The sequence below is a fragment of the Sorex araneus genome, chromosome 1 (genome assembly GCF_027595985.1).
Source record: "Sorex araneus isolate mSorAra2 chromosome 1, mSorAra2.pri, whole genome shotgun sequence".
In the NCBI taxonomy this organism is placed as follows: domain Eukaryota; kingdom Metazoa; phylum Chordata; class Mammalia; order Eulipotyphla; family Soricidae; genus Sorex; species Sorex araneus.
Genome location: NC_073302.1, coordinates 129,734,665 through 129,755,526, shown reverse-complemented (window position 1 = coordinate 129,755,526; position 20,862 = coordinate 129,734,665). Strand labels below are relative to the sequence as shown.

The following is a 20,862-nucleotide window of genomic DNA, read 5'->3' as shown; positions in this document are numbered from 1 at the left end:
CAGGACTTACTGGCTCTGTGCTCAGTGATCACTTCTGGTTATGTTCGGGGGACTGGATGGGGTACTGGGGATCAAACCCAGGTTGGCCATGTGCAAGGGAAATGCCCTATCCACTATACTATTGCCTTGGTCCCACTAGAAATAACTCCTAACAGCCTAGTGCTAGGTAGTTCAAAAATATAGTTGTCCTCTTGAGAGGTCTGTTCCAAGATTCCTAGTAGATGCCTTAAACTTTGGGTAGTACTAAAACCCCATGCTGTGTACTTTTTCCCTATGCATTACCAGAACAGAGTTTACCACAATAAATGATGACAAAATAGAACCATTACAACAATATTCTCTCAATACACAGAGATATCTATAGAGATATCGATAGAAAGATATAGATAGATAGATAGATAGATAGATAGATAGATAGATAGATAGATAGATAGATAGATAGATAGATAGATATGGAGAGGTAACTTTGTTTTGGGGCAACACCTGGCTGTGCTCAAGGCTTACTGCTGGGTCTATGCTCAGAAATTACTCCTGGTGGTACTCGAGGAACTGTATGAGGTGCCAGGATTGAACCTGGATTGGTTGGATGCAAGGTAAGAACCCTACCCATTGTACTATAACAGCAGGCCCCTGTAATACACTATAATAAAATTATGTGAATCTTATCTCTCTCCTCCCTCTTCATATCTCTCCCTGCCTCTGCCTCTGCCTCTGTCTCTGTCTCTGTCTTCTGTCTCTGTCTCTCTGTCTCTCTGTCTCTCTCTCTCTCTCTCTGTCTCTCTCTCTCTCTCTCTCTCTCTCTCTCTCTCTCTCTCTCACACACACACACACATACAATTCTATTGCAGACAGTATCTTCAGACTACTGCAGACCATGGGTGGCTCAAAACAAGCAAAGGGAAACTCTGGGAAGAAGGGCTTGCTGTGTATCACTGGCCCCTGCAACACGACATTCAAAGAGCCATTTAGCTTAAATACCAACAACTAAAGGCTTACCAGAAAGTTTTGCAATAAATTATACGTCTCTGAATGAATCAGGCTAACATGATCATCTGAAATCAATAAATTCTCAGAACCTAGCTTACTGGGAAAAGAATCAAGCCCTCACAGACTACTTTAATCACACTGAAGAAAAAAAAAGAAAGAAAGAAATTAAGAGGAAACCACTAAAAATATTAAGAACAACAAGACACCAAGATGAAATGGGTTTACCACAAAATTTTATAATGGTTCCAAAGGGCATTTAGTATTATTTACTGGAATTATTCAATGGCATGTAATCAGATGGGGAAATTCCTAACTTCCTGGCCTGCCAGGCATCAAGTAAACAGGCGCGCACACGCACACGCGCGCACACACATACACAGAGCTCTATTTTTTTGAACATGGTATCTTTAACAATATAGTAGCAAAGAAGTTAATCATCTAAATTATAGAATATATCCAAACCGAAATGGGTTCCTCATGATTAAGTAACTTAGAAGACAAAGATCATTTTTTAATGCAACATTAAAATTTACTCAGCGTTTCCCAAAGAAAACAAGCATCCTTGTTCTCCAAGAGGGAGCTCTCAGAACTTTGGCCTGTCTCGTTCTCCGAAGATTGTGCTGGGTGAGCCCTGAGTGCTCTGTCTGACATTGCCACTTCCTTCCAGCCTCATCTCAGGGAGGAGAACAGAGCTTAGCAAATACAGAAAAGAGGGGTCAGAGCATAGTAGGTAGGGTGTTTGTCTTGCACGCATCTAACCAGTTCGAGTCCCCTGTACCCTTAGATGGTTGCTGGAGTCCTACCAGAAGTGATCCCTGAATGCAGAGCCAGGAGTAAGCCCTGAGCCACAGCTGGGCGTGGCCCAAAAACAAAAACAAAAAGAAACTACAGGAAAGCATGCCCGAGTCCCACGAGCATGGCTATCCACAGTTTCACTGCACTTTTTTTTAGAAAGACAACCCAAGACATCTTTCTTCTTGAGATAGACTGTGCTAGAATATCTGCTTCTGGCAGCCGAGGAGATTCTCTGATACAGACTGAAGGAAGGCTCTGCTGGAATTTCAGTCACAGGCTGGATTGAAGTACTGGGTCCTGAGTCGGGAAAGATAATAGCAGGCATTGCACAAGGCTGATCTGGGGTGGAAGCCGGGCACCTCATCTGGCCCTCCGAGCCCTGCCAGGAGTGATCGCTGAACACAGAGCCAGGCATAAGCTATTTAACATGTTACACATGAAGACAAAAGATTTTTATACACAGATATCTATAGGCAAGAAAAAGAGATTAACAGATTGTGTGGTAGGATGTGAGGATGTGACAAGAACTGTTACACACCGATTGGCTCAACTATATCCTGAAGCGTAATCGTTCAATGGTCTGGCCACATTGGCTGGGACCCCCTGCTTGACTGCTTGGAACCACCCCTAACAAAAAGGAAGAAAATAAAACTAAGCTCTTTCCCACTAAATAGAATACTTTAAAATTTCAAGAATTGGATAGGAGAGATAATACAATGGGTAGGGTGCTTGCTTTACATACTGCTGACCCAGGTTCAATCCCCAGCATCCCATATGGTCCCCCAAGCGTCACTGAGTGCAGAACCAGGAGTAACCCCTGAGCAGCACCAGGTGTGGCCCCAAAATAAAAAAATTAAAATAAACAAAATTTCAAGAATTTTGGGCTGGAGTGATAGTACAGCAGGTAGGGTCCTTGCCTTGCATGAGGCCAACCCTGTCTTATACCCAACATTCCATACCGTCCCAACTATGGCCAGGAGTGATTCCTGAGCACAGAGCCAGAACTGAACTCTCCGCACTGCAGGATGTGGCCCCAAAACAAAAATAAATACATAATATTTCAAGAATTAATCATTTACCTCTCCTAAATGAAAATTATACACAGATGAAAAATTTGAATTGAGACAGGGGAGATAGCTCAAAGGACCAATACAGAGACTTTGCATGCAGGAGATGTGAGTTCCATCCCCATCACTTCACGGTCCCCTGAGCATCTAAGGGAGCAACTCCCCAAGTATTTGCCATGAGTCGTACCTAAGAACATCTGGGTGGGGCCCCAAAACCAAAATAAAAACCAGTTTATGGTCTTACTATGACTTCATACACTATGGGAATTTTCTGCAAAAAAGAAAAAGAGTCTACCAAACTTAAATGGGTGCTGATGCAGACCTCTGCCTGCGCGGGGCACACCTGTCAGGCAGAGGAAGAGGAGGATGTGGTACCCAAGCAGGACTCCAAACCTAAATTTCAAGAGGATGAATGAGTGCTGTGTTTTCACTGGCCTCTTCTTAATGAAGCATGGGAAAGTTGCTATAAAGCACAGGCAGGTGAATACAGCAGACGAAACAGAGGTTAAAGTAAAAACTGAGGTGGAGTGGGTTGCAGAAAGCAGAGCCCTCAAATACGTAGTGAACAACATGCAGAAACAGCAAGAACTCCATAGAGCAAACCAGAGCAGCAAGAGATGGGAAAGAAGAGAGGGCCTGTCCCGGAGAAAAAGACATCTGGCCTGCCACAGAAAAATATGGCCATTAGAACAAAAAAAAAAAGAAAAAGAAGAAGAACAAACAGAACACTCCAGGGAGTGGAGATGGTGACAAGGACCAGTGAGACACCTCAGGCGCCTCAGAAGAAAACAGCCCGAGGAGATCCTGCTGTTGAAAACCTGGAAAAGGTCATGAAGAGAGTTGAAGTAAAAATTCCTGAAGAACTAAAACTACGGCTGGCCGATGACTGGGACTTAATGACTTGCAAAAACGACAGCTCATTTATCTTCCTGCCGTGAAGAATGTGGATTCTGTTCTAGGGGATGATGCAAATCACAAGAAAAGCTTGAGGAAACCCAGAGCCTAAGGCAAGAAGCCATGGTTGATGAAGCTGTTGGCCAAATAAGAGCTTCATCTGCCACGGGGGCACGCAGGCCACTCAACTCCTCAAGGCTTCAATGGGGGACCCCAGAGCCCAGTCCAGGAGAGACCGTCTCACCTGCTGAGACATCTGTAGGGCTTCCGCCACGCAGGCCTACCCCGCTCTGGAGGACCAGGGCCTGGCCCTGTGACTGAAGTGTCTGCAAGGTTTTCTAAATGGCCTGGCAAAGCATTGTGCAGCTGGGCCCCCAGTTCCCAAGGGAACCCTCCTGCAGAGCCCCAGAAGGTGCGGACACATAAGCAGCCGCAGGCCACAGGGTGCATTTCTGCTCTTAGTCCTCCCATGCCCATGATGTCCCAGGCAGATGTCAGGGCAGCCAGACTCGGTGTTTGTTGTCAGTCTGATCTTAAACAGGGGAAATAAAATGGGGTAGCAGCACCTTTGGTTCTTTCCTCTGTTTTTTTTTTTTTCCAGAGTGCTTATGAGTGTGTTCAGCAACAGACAAGGGAAATATCGCAGTGGTTCAGTGTCTGGCTGACAGAACAGCTTGCCAACTGCCAGCGGTTCCACTCTGACATTCTGTGTTAGGACTCGGTGACAAATGCTCTGATTGCTTGTGCCAAAGGTTCGCTTCGGGGTCCTGAGCATATAATCACTTTGTGCTCCTTTTTCCCAAAGGGGCCCTACAGGCCCCCACTTCGATGGTTATTCATGTTGGTCCTTACTCAGTGGAGTAGCGGCTTGTGTCATGGTATCCGTGTTTGTGTCCCATACGTGTTTTACTCTGACAGACGCAGTGCCTTGTGTAGCTGCAATTTTCTGGGAAAGCCAATCTTTTAGGAATTATTTTTCAGATCTTCAAAAGAAAAATTGTTTAAGGAACAATAATAAAATGCATAACTTCAGAAAATTCAGGTTTAGGGGCTGGAGCGACAGTACAGCGGGTAGGGCATTTGGGTTCAATCACTGGCATCCCATATGGTCCCCTGAGCAACGCCAGGAGTGATTCCTGACCACAGAGCCAAGAGTAACCACTAAACATTGCTAATGTGACCCCAAAAAAATTAAAAATTAAAAAATTTTAAAAAGAAAGAAAATTCAGATTTAAAATACGATTCATGCCAGGGAGAGAGTGCAAAGGGATGGAGAGCACGCCTGGCAGGTGAAAGCCCTAGGTTCGAGTTCCAGCAATACGTGGTCTCCTGACATTACTGCTGTGGCCCCAATGGCCCCCCGAACTATTGGGCTGGAGCAGCAGAGGTCACATATTGCCAGGAGTGGTTCTCAAGCCCCCTGAATACTGCTTGGGAGGCCCCCAGCATAAGGAGGACTAGAGATGTGATTTTCTGCTTTGTTTTGTTTGGGGTCCACACCCAGCAGTGCTCAGGGCTTACCCTGTCTCTACACTCAGGATTACTCCTGGAGGTGCTCAGGGGACCATATGCTGTGCCAGAGATAGAACTCAGGTCAGCCGCGTGAAACACAAGTAAGTGCCCTACCCACTATGCTATCTCTCCAGTCCAGGGACATACTTTAATGGCAAATCACTTGCCTTGCAAGCATAAGAGCTGGATCAATTCCCTGCACCACAAAACTTACTGAAAATAGGAAAAGGGTGGGGGGAGGGCCAAGAACATAGCTGAAAGGGCTGGAGAGCAGGCTGTGCACTCGGAAGCCCCATGTTTGATCCTCAGGAACTGCATGGTCCCCTGAGCCCCACTGAGAGTGCCCTAACCCAGCACAGTGCCGGGAGTAGCCCCCGAACATCACTGGATATGCCTCCCCAAAAAGTGATGTTGGCTTAACCAAAAGGTAGAAGGACATATATAGGATGATCTCACTCATCTGTGCTATACTGAGAAGCAAATCAAGGGTATGCACAATATCTATCAATAGCAAACCTCAGAGACTAGAATACAGACCTGATAGTGCTGAAGGGGGGTGGGCTGGGGGGCGTAACCCAGGAGCATAAGATGGAAGGTGCTACAGAAAGTAACAGCACGCACCAACACCATAACTTTCAATTAACAAACGATGGGGGGTGACTGGGATAACATCTAGTCCAGTGTTCCTTGAACTCTGGAACTTTCAATGTTACTTTCAACGTTCCTTAAACTCTGGTCCAGTGTTCTTGAACTCTGACCCAAGGAGCACTGGACCAGAGTAGACAAAGGGAGAGAAGGTAACAGACACATTGGTGGAAGGGTCAAGCAATATCTTTGTACATCAATACCAGAAACTTGAACACTAGAGTAACCCTGTCACCGAAGATGATTTTTTACTTTAATTTTTAGAATTTTTTTTAACTGATGTTGGCTTGGAATGTGGCTCAACAGTACAGGACAAACCTCATATGCCTGAGTACCTCCATTCCATCCCCCAAGCCACAAAAGAACACAGTGTTTTAAAGGTTATTTCTCTGCTGGGAAAACAGAGCCAAACTGCCACCTAACAGATGGTGGCTGTGCTACTTCCTATGTCCATAAAACTGACCTTTCAGTGATCACCTCAGACAGACATTCTACATAATCCCAGAGAATGCCTGTGACACCAGTAAGAGCTGTTTTTTTTTCCTCAGTACTATGTGCAAGACCAGGCATCGGTAACAGAATGTTCAAAACAAGTCTGCAATATAAAGTTTTACCGCCATTTCAGAGAAACACATCAGCTCCTAAGTGCAACTGGAATTTGAGTCTACTTTATCTGGCCTTAAGATCTCATTGGATATATTTTTTAAAATAAGCAGACAACATTACAAAGCAGAGAGGAAAGAGGCTGTTAGCAGCTCACCAATACTCACATTTGTTACAGGCTGGATTACATAACAGAAAAATTCATATGGAGATGCCTTTATAATAGAACTATAGATGGAGATAGGGCCTAAGGGGCTCTACAGATGTGATTCAACTAAAATGAGACTGCAAGGGTGAGTTCTGATCCCATCTGACAGGTGTTCTTAAAAAAGGGGGAAATCGGAAAACCCAGGTATGCAGAACTTTGTGACTGAGAATTCTGGGTTCAATGGAACCAGGAACAGAGATCCTCTGCTCATATCTCCCCCTCCCCCCCATCTTCCGAGACTCAGCAGCCACGCCCATAAGCCACCCCTGGCTGGTACCTGATAAGCTCATCATCGGCCACCATCCAGATCACAGGTCCTTTTCTCCCGGAAGGGAGCATAACATGACGCTCACCATAACCAGGCCACCGGACCCCAAGCCAGGCTGTTTCACTCAAGGCGCCCGGAGAGGGGGCGGGTGAAAGCCCTCCCGATCCAAGGGACCCAGCCCCAGCAGCCGAAAACCTCCAGAACTCAACCGCCGCCATGTCCACAGCCACTCTCCACACACTCAGGCTGAGCCTCACCCACAGTGAACTTGACACTTCATACCACATACCCTACCCATACTCCAACATTACTGCACCACATTTGATGGGGTTCAAAGTAGGAAACAACCAATCTTAGAGGGAAATATTTTTTTTACTGATATATATACATATATACATATATATATATATCCTGCCCCCTCACCAAGCTATGTTCACCGGGCTCAGCTCGGAGGGGGGCTGGTTAAGTCTCCCTCCCCGCCCAAGCAGAGCCCCGACAGCTGAAAACTCCAGAACCCAGCCACAGCCATGCTCAAGGCCACTCTCCACATGCTCAGACAAGCCTCACGCATGAGGGAACCGGCAGAGGAACCCAGGTGTGCAGGACCCGTGGCTGAGATCTCCAAGCCTACTCGGATCGGGACTGGGCCTCCTCCAGCCAGGTCCCCAGTTTTCCAGTAGCTTGGCAGTCACATCCACAAACCGCCTGCAGTGCCATGTAATCTCATCAACGGCCAAGATCCAGAGACTATAAAACAAAGCTCCTGGAAGAGAGCGATGCAGAATCTCACACGGCAGAGCCTGGCAAGCTGCCCGCGGCGTATTCGATATGCCAAAAACAGTAACAATAATGGGCCTATTCCCCTGACCCTGAACGTTACAGGGACAAATGAGACGTTACTGGCACCTGCTCGAGCAAATCGATGAGCAACAGGACGACAGTGATACAGTGATACAGTGACATGTATATAGTCATATATTTTATATCTATCTATATATATATATATATATATAAAAGCACACAAGGCTCAACTTCTAACATGTTAGTGATCTCTTATAGAAGAGCTTAAATGACCCTGGGTGAAATACAACAAACCTCATCCTCTTTCCTCTAAGGATACTTCTTTTGTAGCATTTTCAGCAATTTTTCATAACAAAATATGCAAAATATATTATTTTAGTTCTTGCTTTGAGGCAGGGATTGGAGTTTGGGATGGAATCACCCAAAATATGGTGGTGGGAAGGTGTAATGGTGGTCGGATTGGTGTTTGACTATTAAATGTAATCAAATATCATTAACTACTTTATAAAATAAAAAATTTAGTAAAATAAAAATAAATTTTGAAAAAGAGAAAGGGGGAAATACCAATCCACAAGAGACACTGACGTGGGCAGTCGGCAAGAAGAGGGCCATCACACCACCTCCCAGTCACGGATTCAGGCCAACGTGCCAGCCACACACCACCTTGTCCTAGGAACTTAAACCTCAGATGCCAGGACGATACGATTCTGTTTTCTAAACCACTCGGGCTGTGGGATTTGTTAGAGCAGCCTGCGCAAATACAATGTTCTCTTCCTCTTAGGCATGCACAGACAGCAATTCCCAGCTTCCTTTCCAAAGCGGGGTTTGGCAAGTGACTGAGCAAAAGAAACATGAGCAGGGATGATTTATGCCCTTCTAGACACCCCCTCCCCTGCCACCCCCTGCACACTCCTGCAAGCCTCTGTAGCTGCAACAAAGGGAGTAAATAACCCTGAATGACCTCAAGGGTTATCTGAGCCTCAGGATGAATAAGGTGACACTAATAGCTGAGTTCCCAGGTGGAGGACAGGCACCCACCAATGTGTCAACCACAGGAACCTGTTAACTGAGCAAGAAATCATTTTTTTCTAAGGTCTGGCCCATTACACATACCTTGAGCAGCTAGCCCACCCTAACTAATAGAAAGTACAGAGGAAGTGGACAGGAGACATGGAAATGCATATGGCAAGAAGCACTTGTTGCCAGCAGGAGGTCTCTAAGGTGATGCTTCACCGATCCCAGTCTCCCATCCTTTCCAACTTAGACACTGCCAGGGTGGGGAGCACAGTACCCCAATCTTGCAACAGACTTTCAGAGAAGTAACAGACCAAACCCAAATTAGCCTAAGAGAACACTCGTTAAATCTGGCCTAGCCATTCACCAAGAGCACTGGGCTCTCAAGCACCGTCTAAAAAAAGTCAAGACTGATAAATGACAATGGAAAGTGCCACAAGTTTGGCACCATCCTCTCGATGACAAGTTCCCCCATCTGTGTTGAAAGCTACCAAGAGGTGTGTAGACAGCCTGTGGTTACCAACCCGACATTGCAACACTGAGGCATTTCTCTCCGTCCTTCAAATTTCTCCAAACAAATGAAACTTGGTAGAAGTAATATTACAAAATTCCATGCACTCCTACAATACACTCAAGGGCAGGAGCAGGGAGGGGAGGTTGTTGGGAGATATACCTCATTACCCAGTTTAAAAAAAAAAATAGGAGGTGGGGCTGGAGTGATAGCACAGCGGGTAGGGCGTTTGCCTTGCACACGGCCTACCCGGGTTCAATTCCCAGCACCCCATATGGTCCCCTGAGCACAGCCAGGGGTAATTCCTGAGTGCAGAGCCAGGAGTGAGCCCTGAGCATCGCTGGGTGTGACCCAAAAAGCAAAAAAAAAAAAAGGAGGTTGGATCACTGAATTTTTTTTTAATGGCAGAATTCACGAACACGTGTTGTTTTGTCCTATAAGATCATAACTCTCACAGAACGAGAAAAAGAATTCTCTGAAAAATAAAGCTTTACTTGGGGAAGAAGATTTACACACGTGGAAGTAAAATTATCATCAACAAAATAACCAAGTGGAGAGTATGTCTTATTTAAGTTTTTCTCTTGCCTCAAAAGAAGTTTGAAAGTGACTAGAAAACTTTCCTTTGTACCATATTTCCACTGCCATGTAAAAAAGATAAATTCATGTTGATTTTCCAGGAGACAAATTGCTGAGGTTTGGTCTGTTATGTGTCATTGGTCTCTCCTAATTTTCCAGAGTCATGTAAAATTACCAGATGGGTCTATTAAAGGGTGTATTCTACAGACGCTAATTGGAATTGGAAGAAAATGAAAATAGAATTACCCCAGTCTAGATTGTGCCTAAAAGATCCAAGCATTATGGCCTAAAGTAATATAATTTCTAGTCAAGCAATGAATCCCTTCGTTCCTTGGTGACAGGACACCTTCTAACCCACACACAGACTTCTCCTAGGAGTTCTAGCTAACACCTTAAACTGCAAGCTGGGGGGCTGGAACGATAGCACAGTGGGTAGGGCGTTTGCCTTGCACACGGCTGACCCGGGTTCAATTCCCAGCATCCCATATGGTCCCCTGAGCGCCGCCAGGAGTGATTCCTGAGTGTATGAGCCAGGAGTAACTCCTGTGCAACACCGGGTGTGACCCAAAAAGAAAAAAAAAAACTGCAAGCTGGGGAGCTGTAGTCATTTTCAAAAGTTTAGATTCTCAGTGTTAAATTCACTTCTGCAGTGCTCCTATCTATGAATGCTCTCTTGACCCCTTCTCACACCTAAAGAGAAAGTATCAGAAGTATCAGCCTACCAGCGTATCTAAGCCACTGCTGGGCACTGGGCTCTCTACAACTGTCATAAGCCCACACTTTTGCTCAACACACAGGGAAAGGGCAACCGAGGGGGGCGGGCTGAGCACTGGACACAAGGCACAACATGGGATAAGCACAGAAATGCATCTACTGCAAAAAAGGAGACAAAAACTGTGGGAGACGTAACTGAGCTGAGTGATTCCAGCAGGCAGGCCAAGGCAGGGAAAGATTTCCCAAGAGAAGAAACAATATATACCATGGGCCTGGATGTTCCTGTCTTCTAGAGGAGGTCATCGCAGCCAGTGAACTTAAAATCTGGCCCAGAGATTAAGGAATTTGTTTCGGGGTATACTGTGGAGACTGGTGGTGGGGAATGTGCACTGGTGGAGGGATGGGTGTTTGATCATTGTGTGACTGTAACTCAAACATGAAAGCTTGTAACTATCTCACGATGACTCAATAAAATAAAAATTTTTTAAAAAAAAATTTTAAGCCATTAACTATGCTAAAAAAAATTGTTTCATATGAGGTTTGAAAGAATCAGAAAATGAAATGCAGTGAATATCTTCCAAGAAGTGCAAATTTGATTGATTTCATAGTAAATCACATGAAGAGGGGAGAGGAAAAAACTCCTTCTCAAATTCATCAATCGAATTTTTCTAAGTAGTCTTTCCCAGATTACATGTTCTAAGTGGCCTCGCAGTGAGTCTCTTGCCTGCATGCCTGGCTGTCTTCCCCGGGGCCCCTCGGAGGGAATGGGCTCCAGCTTCCCTCCCCACCTGGAGCAGAGCTCCTGGAGGCCAAAGGCCACCCGAACCTAGCTACAGCCATGCTCGAGGCCCCTCTCCACACGTTCGGACGGGCCTCACGCATGAAGGTACCGGCAGAGGAACCCAGGTGTGTGTAATCCCATCAATGGCCAACATCCAGAGACTTAAAGCAAGCTCCCAGAAGCAAGCTTTTGTAACGTACTTCTCCCTCTGGGAGAAACTGGCAAGCTTTTGAGAGTTTCCTGCCCACATGGGAGAGCCTTGCAAGCTTCCCATGGTGTATTCATATGCTAAATCCAGTAAGAAGCTGAATCTCATTCCCCTGACCCTGAAAGAGCCTCCAGTGAGACATCGTTGGGAGATCTTAGACTTCTAAGATCTCAGGGAAAGGACGAATGGAGAGGTTACTGAGCCCACTCGAGAAATTGACGATTAATGGGATTTTGTGATCGTGATCGTGAAGTGACCTCGCTTAAAAGGTTTCAGCACAACAGGGATAATGAAAGAAATAAAATAAAAGAACTTGTGTTTCAAATACCTTGTGTTACCAAAAAAGAGTGTGGGCCATCCCCGATATTTCAGTGGAGGAAAGCTGTCTCACTTTCTGATCACAGCCCCCAAAGTCAAAAAGTGAGATGGAAAAGTATAAAAGCTTTCCCTGGGATACAAATCAACCAGGATACAGGACTGGAGGGGGCACGACCTCTCCTGCCGTCACACACACTGAATGAGATGCTAGCCTTTGGCCCATCATCCTACCTAATCTAGAACAGCATTTTCAACCTGGAGCCATAGAGTTCCTCTGAAGGCTGCCAGGATATTCCCAGGGGGGTCACAGATAAAAATCAAGTAAATAAGGGAGAGGGGGACATGTCAACACCAGCTAGTTATAGGTAGGCCACAGAAAGGAAGAAAGTAGGAAGGGGGCCAAGGTCACACTGTTCTTAGAGGCTAGAACAAGTACATGATGGAATTACAAGACAAGAACAATAACCAACAAGCTACATTTCCCCGTTCCAAGTGTGGTCTGCCTAGGTACCGTGTTCTTGTTTTTTTCAAGCCCAGTAATTGATGTGTGACTGGGAGGGTAGAAAACTTACCAACTCAAGAAGAAAGTCTGAAAGCACCTAATACAGGGGTCGCTCTCTCAAAATTCTCAAGCATGCCAGTCTCCTGGGTCAAAAACATCTCAGGTTGAAAAATATGTGACTTGGGGTGCCCCAGAGAAAGGCAGTGGAGACCCCTCCCTGCCCCAAGGGACCCAGCCCCGGCAGCCAAAAACCTCCAGAACCCAAACACCGCCCTTCTCATGGCCACTTTCCACATGCTCGGGCCAAGCCTCACCCACAAGTGAACTTTTCCCTAGACCATGTGGTCACATTTGCAGCCACATGACACTTCATAGGACACACCCTACCCATAGTCCAAGAGTATCCCACCATATTTGATGGGATTCAAAGTAAGAGGCAACCAACCTTAGAGGTAAAAATTATATTATCTCAGTTCTGCTTTGGGGCAGGGATTGGAGTTTGAGATGGAAAGACCCGAAATATGGTGGTAGGAAGGTATAATAGTAGTGGGATTGGTGTTCGAATATTAAATGTAATGAAATATTGTGAACTACTTTATAAAATAAAAAAATCTTTTAAATAAAAACGTGTGGCATCTGATTTCATTCTCATTGGATCTGCTCAAGGAAAACCTTAGAACTTCTGCTTGTAAAGCCAAGAGCTAGACATAGCAGCAGATAACCCAGGGTCAGACTCAGGCATACACCAATGAAGGAACAGCAACAAGCACACAGTGTCCCAAAGGGAAACTGCACCCGTAAGCAGCCTCTTCTATCTTTTCTCTTCCAGTTTGTATATTTTAATGTTCATGATTTAAAGTTTTAATCTCCCCAGGGATCTAAAAGATCTTAGAAAGACTAGCTTATACTATTCTAACAAACTTTTATCTGTTTATAGTTTTGGGGAAGCAAAAAAAGTTACCAAAATGGGTCTTTTCAGGGGCTGGAGCGATAGCACAGAAGATAGGGTGTTTGCCTTGCACGCAGCTGACCCAGGTTCGATTCCCAGCATCCCATATGGTTTCCTGAGAACCGCCAGGAGTAATTCCTGGGTACAGAGCCAGGAGTAACCCCTGAGCATCGCTAGGTGTGCCAAAAAGCAAAAAAAAAAAAGAAGGGTCTTTTCAGACCAGTATTCCAAGTGCAAGCTCTGGGCCAATTCATTGCTCAGGGATTTTGGACACATGTCTAAAATCTGAGCTCTGAGACAGAGTATGGCTTCAGAAAGGGCTGAAAAACATAAAAGACTCGATGAGAAAGATTAACAAAATTCCTTCAATAAGTTTTAAGATTATTATTATTCAATATAACCATTCACCAAACCACATTTACTTCAAACTAGTTACAAAAAATACATAAAGGGTCGGACCAGGGCGATAGCGGTGAGCGCTCTGCCGAGATGCGACTCAAGTGGCCACATGTTTATTTGTGCGGCCGCTCTGCTGCTGATGACCATGATCCAGAGGACAGCTAGACTACTTTTGGTACCAGCAACTGCTTCCACCAACGTCTCTAGACTGTTAACTAAGCCAGAGCCCCATGCTGCCCCAGGAAGGGAAATGATGCAATTTCTAACATAAATCTCACTGGACTTAACTACTAAAGTACTAAAATGCAGAAATCCTAAATCCCATAAGAGACTTCATATCTCTTCATTCTCAGCAATGGGAAATTATCAAATGCTTCTTTGCCAGCACAGCTTTTTTTTTTGAGGGGAAAATCCAACAACAATAGTGAATATTGTGTTGAAATATGGAATGTAATCAAGGTAAAGAGAAAATGAAGTGAAATTTATCAGCTACGCAAGTGGGGGTGGGGGGTGGGGGGGTGGGAGGTATACTGGGGTTTTTGGTGGTGGAATATAGGCACTAGTGAAGGGACAGGTGTTCGAGCAGTATACAACCGAGATAAGCCTGAAAACTGTAACTTTCCACATGGTGATTTAATAAAAAATAAATAAAATTTTTTAAAAATGCACAAATGGGAGAGAATATGCCCTAAAGATCAGCATGTGTTAATTATAAGAAATACTGAGTCTTATCACTTACATTATAACCAATAATAATTTTACATAAGTGCCCAAGTTAGCCTTGATTCTTAAAAGAAAATGAACTAATTTCACTGAAACTAGCTTCATGGCATCAGACTCACTCAGTGAGGAAATGTTTCAGCACCCTCTACTGGTCATTGATTGTATTTAGCCTGGTCATAATTCTTATGACTCGGAATCTATCTTTCAAAGGTCAGACAGTGGATACAGTTCAACCCAAACTCATCCCTCAAAGTTGAACCAGAAGCAAACACAAACAAAAACAAATCCATAGGACAAGGAAAGGAAGCCTTCTTTTTTTCTTCCTTCCTTCCTTTCTTTCTTTCTTTCTTTCTTTCTTTCTTTCTTTACTTTTTTTCTTTCTTTCTCCCTTTCTCTCTTTCTTTCAGCTTTTGGATCATACCTGGTGATGCTCAGGGGTTATTCCTGGATCTGCACCCAGGAATTATTCCTGGCGGTAGTTGGGGCACCATATGGGATGCCAGAAATCAAACCTCTGTTGACAGCATGCAAGGCAAGTGCCCTACCTGCTATGCTATCTCTTCAGCCCCAGAAAAGACTTCTGAAGAGCTTTCCGACCTGTTCACAAGCCCTGTCGTTCCTGCTATTAAAGCAATACCTAGATGCCCAGCTTCCCGCGCTGCCTGCACCTGCAAGGAACTCTAGTCCTACTGTGGAATGAGCAAACGTCTATCACCCTCACACCAGTCTGCTCCAACAACCCAGCTCTGATGGGGCAAGACTCACCTCAGGAAATGGAACAGAAGCGCCAGTCAGACCACGGCCCCCCACAAGTCCATGGACAATGCCAAACAGTGCCCTGTTTGTGGGCTTATATATGCAAGTAAAGAACTTTTTGGAGTTGGTCGGGTACTTGCCTTGCAGGCAGCCAATCTGGGTTCAATCCCCAGCAACACATATGGTTCCCCCAAGCCCCACTAGGAGAGATCCCTAAGTGCAGAGCCAGGAGGAAGCCCTGTGTACAGTGGGTGTGGGCCAAAACCAAAAACAAACAAAATAGGAAAAGAACTTCTGTCCCATGACTTTTGATAATACACTTTCTCCTGACTTCCTAAGCCCCCCAAAGAAAATGAGACTTTCTGCTAGGATTCAATACAAATAACCAGGCACTTGATCCAATACAAGTAACCAAGTTCTTGATACCTGGCCCTTAATTTTTCAGAAAGGAAAGAATGGGAATCTTTCTGGTGTTTGCTATTTAATAATAGAAGGAAAGAAAAGGAGAGGAGGTAAGAATAGAAAAGGTGGGAAGTTTCTCTGCTCTCGAGTGTTACAAGATCAAGCTACTTTTTAGGGATAAATCATGCTTATTGGTTTGACATCAGACATCTACTAAGCAAAAAAATATTCTTTAGAAGATGCTGTTGTAAAGAGATTGGAAAGTAATTCCTGCCATCAAAAAAGCTCTCAGTTGTTTGCAAGACCAAACCTAGTCACAGGAAACAAGAAAGTGACAATGTGTTAGATCCTTAAATTAAAGGATGCGTATTTGTACATATATATGTATTAAACCTATACACAGCCCCCAACTCTTTCTCTTCCAGGATGGAAGGATGATCATCAAAATATTAACAAAGATTATCTCTCCTGAAACTTCGAATAATCTGTATCTTTTTTCTTCCTATTTTTAGCACAGTTTGGATTTCCTACAATAAAGAGACAAAATCTTAACAAAAAGATAAATAAATTAAAAGTTGAATTATCAAGCAGATACAGAGGAACTGCTTATGAAAACTATATTGTCCACAGAGTATGATTTATGAACACTGACATAAAAATATATCAAGAATGGGCTGAGTACACATCCAAAAGAACAAAAGCAACCGCTGTTGGAGAGGATGTGGGGAGAAAGGGACCCTTCTTCACTGCTGGTGGGAATGCCGACTGGTTCAGCCCTTCTGGAAAACAATTTGGACGACTCTCAAAAAATTAGATATTGAATTCCCATTTGACCCAGCAATACCACTGCTGGGAATATATCCCAGAGAGGCAAAAAAGTACAATCGAAACAACATCTGCACATGTATGTTCATCGCAGCACTGTTTACAATAGCCAGAATCTGGAAAAAACCCGAATGCCCCAGAACGGATGACTGGTTGAGGAAACTTTGGTACATCTATACAATGGAATACTATGCAGCTGTTAGAAAAAAGGAGGTCAAGAATTTTGTAGTCAAGTGGATGGGCATGAAAAGTTTCATGCTGAGTGAAATGAGTCAGAAAGAGAGAGACAGACATAGAAAGATTGCACTCATCTATGGTATATAGAATAACAGAGTGGGAGACTAACACCCAAGAACTGTAGAAATAAGTACCAGGAGGTTGACTCCATGGCTTCGAGGCTGGCCTCACGTTCCGGGGAAAGGTCAACTCAGAGAAGCGATCACCAACTACATTGTAGTCGAAGGCCATGTGGGGGAAGGGAGTTGCGGGCTGAATGAGGGCTAGAGACTGAGCACAGCGGCCACTCAACACCTTTATTGCAAACCACAACAGCTAATTAGAGAGAGAAAACAGAAGGGAATGCCTTGCCACAGTGGCAGGGTGGGGTGGGGGGAGATGGGATTGGGGAGGGTGGGAGGGACACTGGGTTTACGGGTGGTGGAGAATGGGCACTGGTGAAGGGATGGGTTCCCAAACTTTGTATGAGGGAAGTATAAGCACAAAAGTGTATAAATCTGTAACTGTACCCTCACGGTGATTCTCTAATTAAAAATAAATAAATTTAAAAAAAAAGAAAAAAAAGAATGGGCTGAGTGAAAATAGTCCAAATTATTAGAGGCTGCGATCTTTGTTTTTATTTTTTTATCTTTTTCACATCTTTCTTATCTTCTTCATACTTTTATAAATGGTAAAACTGATCTTTCCTTAATGAAATTCAAATGGCGAACAACTGCTCATCCTCGTTTGAAGACATCACTAGTGAAAGGAAAAGCTTCACCCCAACTTCCCCGAACCCCAACATGCCTGGTATTAGGGCTGTGCTGATAAGGATGTCCACCTCCTTGCACTGCTCAGCGAAGAGTTTCATCTCAGCATCAATGAATTCTTTGGACATTTCTTTTGCATATCCTCCTTGTCCCTCACCAGATTCCTTCAAGTCCACCTCCAAGGGCTCTGCTCCAAGAGATTTGAACTGCTCCAAAGCTGCAGCTCTAGAGATTACAGGAAATAAAGAGGTTATTTTCAAAAACCTCCAGAACCCAATCACCACCCTGCCTCACCACCCAGCCGCGTGTGCCTCACCCACGAGTGAACCCCCAGAAAACCCAGGTATGCGGGACTTTGTGACTACGAACTCTGAGTTCAACAGGATCAGAAACAGAGATCCTCTACCCGTATCCCCCGTCTCCAGCGACTCCGAAGTCACATCCATAAGACACTCCTGGCTGGCACCAGATACTCTCATTATCGGCCACGATCCAGATCACACGTCCTTCTCTCCCTGAAGGGAACAACATGACTCTCGCCATAACCTTGCCACCAGACCCCGTGCCAGGCTATTTCACTCAGGGCGCCCCAAAGGAGATCGGGTGAGACCCCTCCCTGCCCCAAGGGATCCAGCCCCGAGAGCCAAAAACCTCCAGAACCCAAACACGCCTTGCTCACAGCCGCTCTCCACATGCTCACCCACAAGTGAACCTTTCCCTGGACACTTCAGAGGACACACCCTACCCATACTCCAAGAGGTCTGCACCACATTTGATGGGAGGCAACCGACCTTAAAGGGAAATATTATATTATTTCAGTTCTGTTTTGGGGCAGGGATTGGGGTTCGGGATGGAAGCTCCCAAAATATGGTGGTGGGAAGGTATAATGGTGGTGGGATGGGTGTTTGAATATTAAATGTAACCAAATACTGTGAACTACTTTATACAATAAAAAAAGTTTAAAAAGAAAGAGGTTATTTTGAGCTGAGCAATAGTACAGCAGATAGGGTGTTTGCCTTGCACTCGGCTGACCCAGGTTCGATTCCCAGCATCCCATATGGCCCCCCGAGCACCGCCAGGAGTAATTCCTGAGTGCATGAGCCAGGAGTAACTCCTGTGCATCGCTGGGTGAGACCCAAAAAGCAAAAAAATTAAAGAAATAAAACATAAAGAGGTTATTTTAAGCCCCTACTACGGGATTTGAGATGATCACTTGCATATAGTTCAAAGAACAATTGTATATATGCCAAAGTGGAAACTTTCTTTTGATGTCTCTGGTTGAACTGTTTCAACATTTTCCCCCTTGGTTTGGGGGGTCATACCTAACAGTGCTCAGGGGCTAATGCCAGCTTGATACTCCAAGGACCATGAGGACTCAGTGCCGGAGATCAAACCCAACCAGGCCTCCTGCAAACAAAGCATGAGTTCCAATCCTCCGTAATCTCTTCCAGGCCCTGTTTCAGCTTTTTCCTAAAAGCAGGTAACATTTTTACAGTAATACTTTTTCTAGGGAAATAACTATAGGAAATTAAGACTTGTAGTTAATTTGTGAAAAGGATTTCAATACTGGAAGCACCAGTAACTAATTACTATTTCCCAGGGCTCCATTATGAGTTCAACAACCTACATCAAGATTTGACTTCATTAGGAAGCCAGAGTGATAGTACAGTGGTTAGGGCATTTGTCTTGCACACGGCTAGCACAGGTTCAATCCCCAGCATACCATATGGTTCTCGGAGCACCGCTAGAAGTAACTCCTGAGTGCAGAACCAGGAGTAACCCCTGAGCATTGCCGGGTGTGATCCAAAAAGCCAAAAACAAAAAGATCTGACTTTATTCAAATCATTCAAGCTGGGGTTTTACAATGTGCAAACGTTTTGACTTGTGGAAATTTTTCCCACATAAGGAACTTTTTTACTTAGAAATATTTAACAAATTGATTTTTAACACCCTTCCCCTGCCCCAGTCCTATTAACTTGTGCCTGGGGGCAGGGGGGAATGCTATCTAAAAAATGTCAGAAGGGGCAAAATGTGAGCGTGACACATTTAAATTTTGCCAAAATACATTTCATTAAAAAAAAAATAAATGCTACCTGTGCCGGAGATAGTCCAGCACAAAGAATGACTGCTTTGCACACATTAGACACAGACTCGACCCCCATAGAGGGTCCCTTGAGCACTGCCAGCATTAATCCCTGATCACAGAGCCAGCAGTTGAGTCCTGAGCACCACTGGGTGTGACCCAACAACTAATTTAATGAATAAATATCAGAAAAAAATAAATGCTAGCCAAGTCATGGTGCACTAGTTAGGTGAATAACCAAAGTCAGCATAGCTCTCCACTAGCAGAGATAGTGTTTAATTCACCAGAATCCATCCCTCCTGCAAATTCCAGGCTTTCTTAAAGACATCATCCCAGGTAAAAATCCCAATTCCCAGACCCCATTCCAACTCACTGAATTACCAACTCCAGCAAAAAGGTCAAAAGATGGATTCCAAGCAAGAGCACAAAGCTTATCCTTGCCATGAGGAAAATTCGGGAACTTGTGGTCTGAGCCCATCAGCTCCTAGCAGCTGCCCAGGTCAGGTTGGCCATGAAGGGCAGCAGATGACAGGCAGAACAGAAAGGGTAAGAAGCACAGGGTTAAACAAGAGCTTTACCTGCCTTTCTGCAGGAAGCAAGGAACAAACACGCATGTAGCCCAAACTAGCCGAGGTCAATCTGTGACCACATGAGGAATCAGCCTTCGCTGAGGCCAGCAGAAACTGGACAGAGAAGTGACTGGGTGCAAGACAGCACGGACTAGAGTCAGTTAACATCTGCATCAAAAGGGGAGTTCTTCTGGACTGTCATTTAGAAATAATACCCTCCGTTTCTTTCTCTCTTTTTTCTTCCTCCCTACCTTTCTTCCTTCTTCTCTATCTACCTTTCCTTTCCTTCCTTCCTATCTACCTTTTGTCCTTCCTTTCTTTTCCTTCCCTCTTTTCTTTCTTTCTTTCTTTCTTTGCCAGAGATCTTTTGCTTCACACATGCAAAACTAGAACTCTACTTTGAGGCTAGAGCAATAGTACAAAGGGGCTGGGTGCTGCTTGCCTTGCGTGCAGCCAACTAGGGTTCAATCCCTGGCACCCCAAATGGTTCCTGAGCTAGCCAGGAGTGGTCTCTGAACACAGAACCAGGAGTAAGCCCTGAGCACTGCTAGATGTGGCCAAAACAAACAAACAACAACAACAAAACTACTTCTGAGCTACATTCTCAGCAGCCAATAACGTATTTTCTCATAGATCATGATCATTTCTCATAGATCGCAGATCATCAAGCTGAGATCATGTTTTCTAATTCCTATTTCTGTGTCTACAGCCAAAGTAATACAGCTCAGAGTTGTCTACTATTTTTAATGAAATAAGAGCAAACCAA

At 44.6% G+C, this 20,862-nt stretch overlaps 1 protein-coding gene and 1 pseudogene across 1 annotated transcript in view; one reads left to right on the top strand and one right to left on the bottom strand.

Moving 5' to 3' along the window:
- NNT (nicotinamide nucleotide transhydrogenase) overlaps positions 1-20,862 on the bottom strand; it is a 112,128-nt gene that overhangs the window by 68,565 nt on the left and 22,701 nt on the right. Inside the window, exon 7 of the mRNA XM_004608415.2 lies at positions 17,482-17,669. Coding sequence (XP_004608472.2) covers positions 17,482-17,669 — 188 coding nt within the window. The remainder of the gene's footprint in view (positions 1-17,481; positions 17,670-20,862) is intronic.
- LOC129400822 (mortality factor 4-like protein 1) lies at positions 3,110-3,855 on the top strand (annotated as a pseudogene).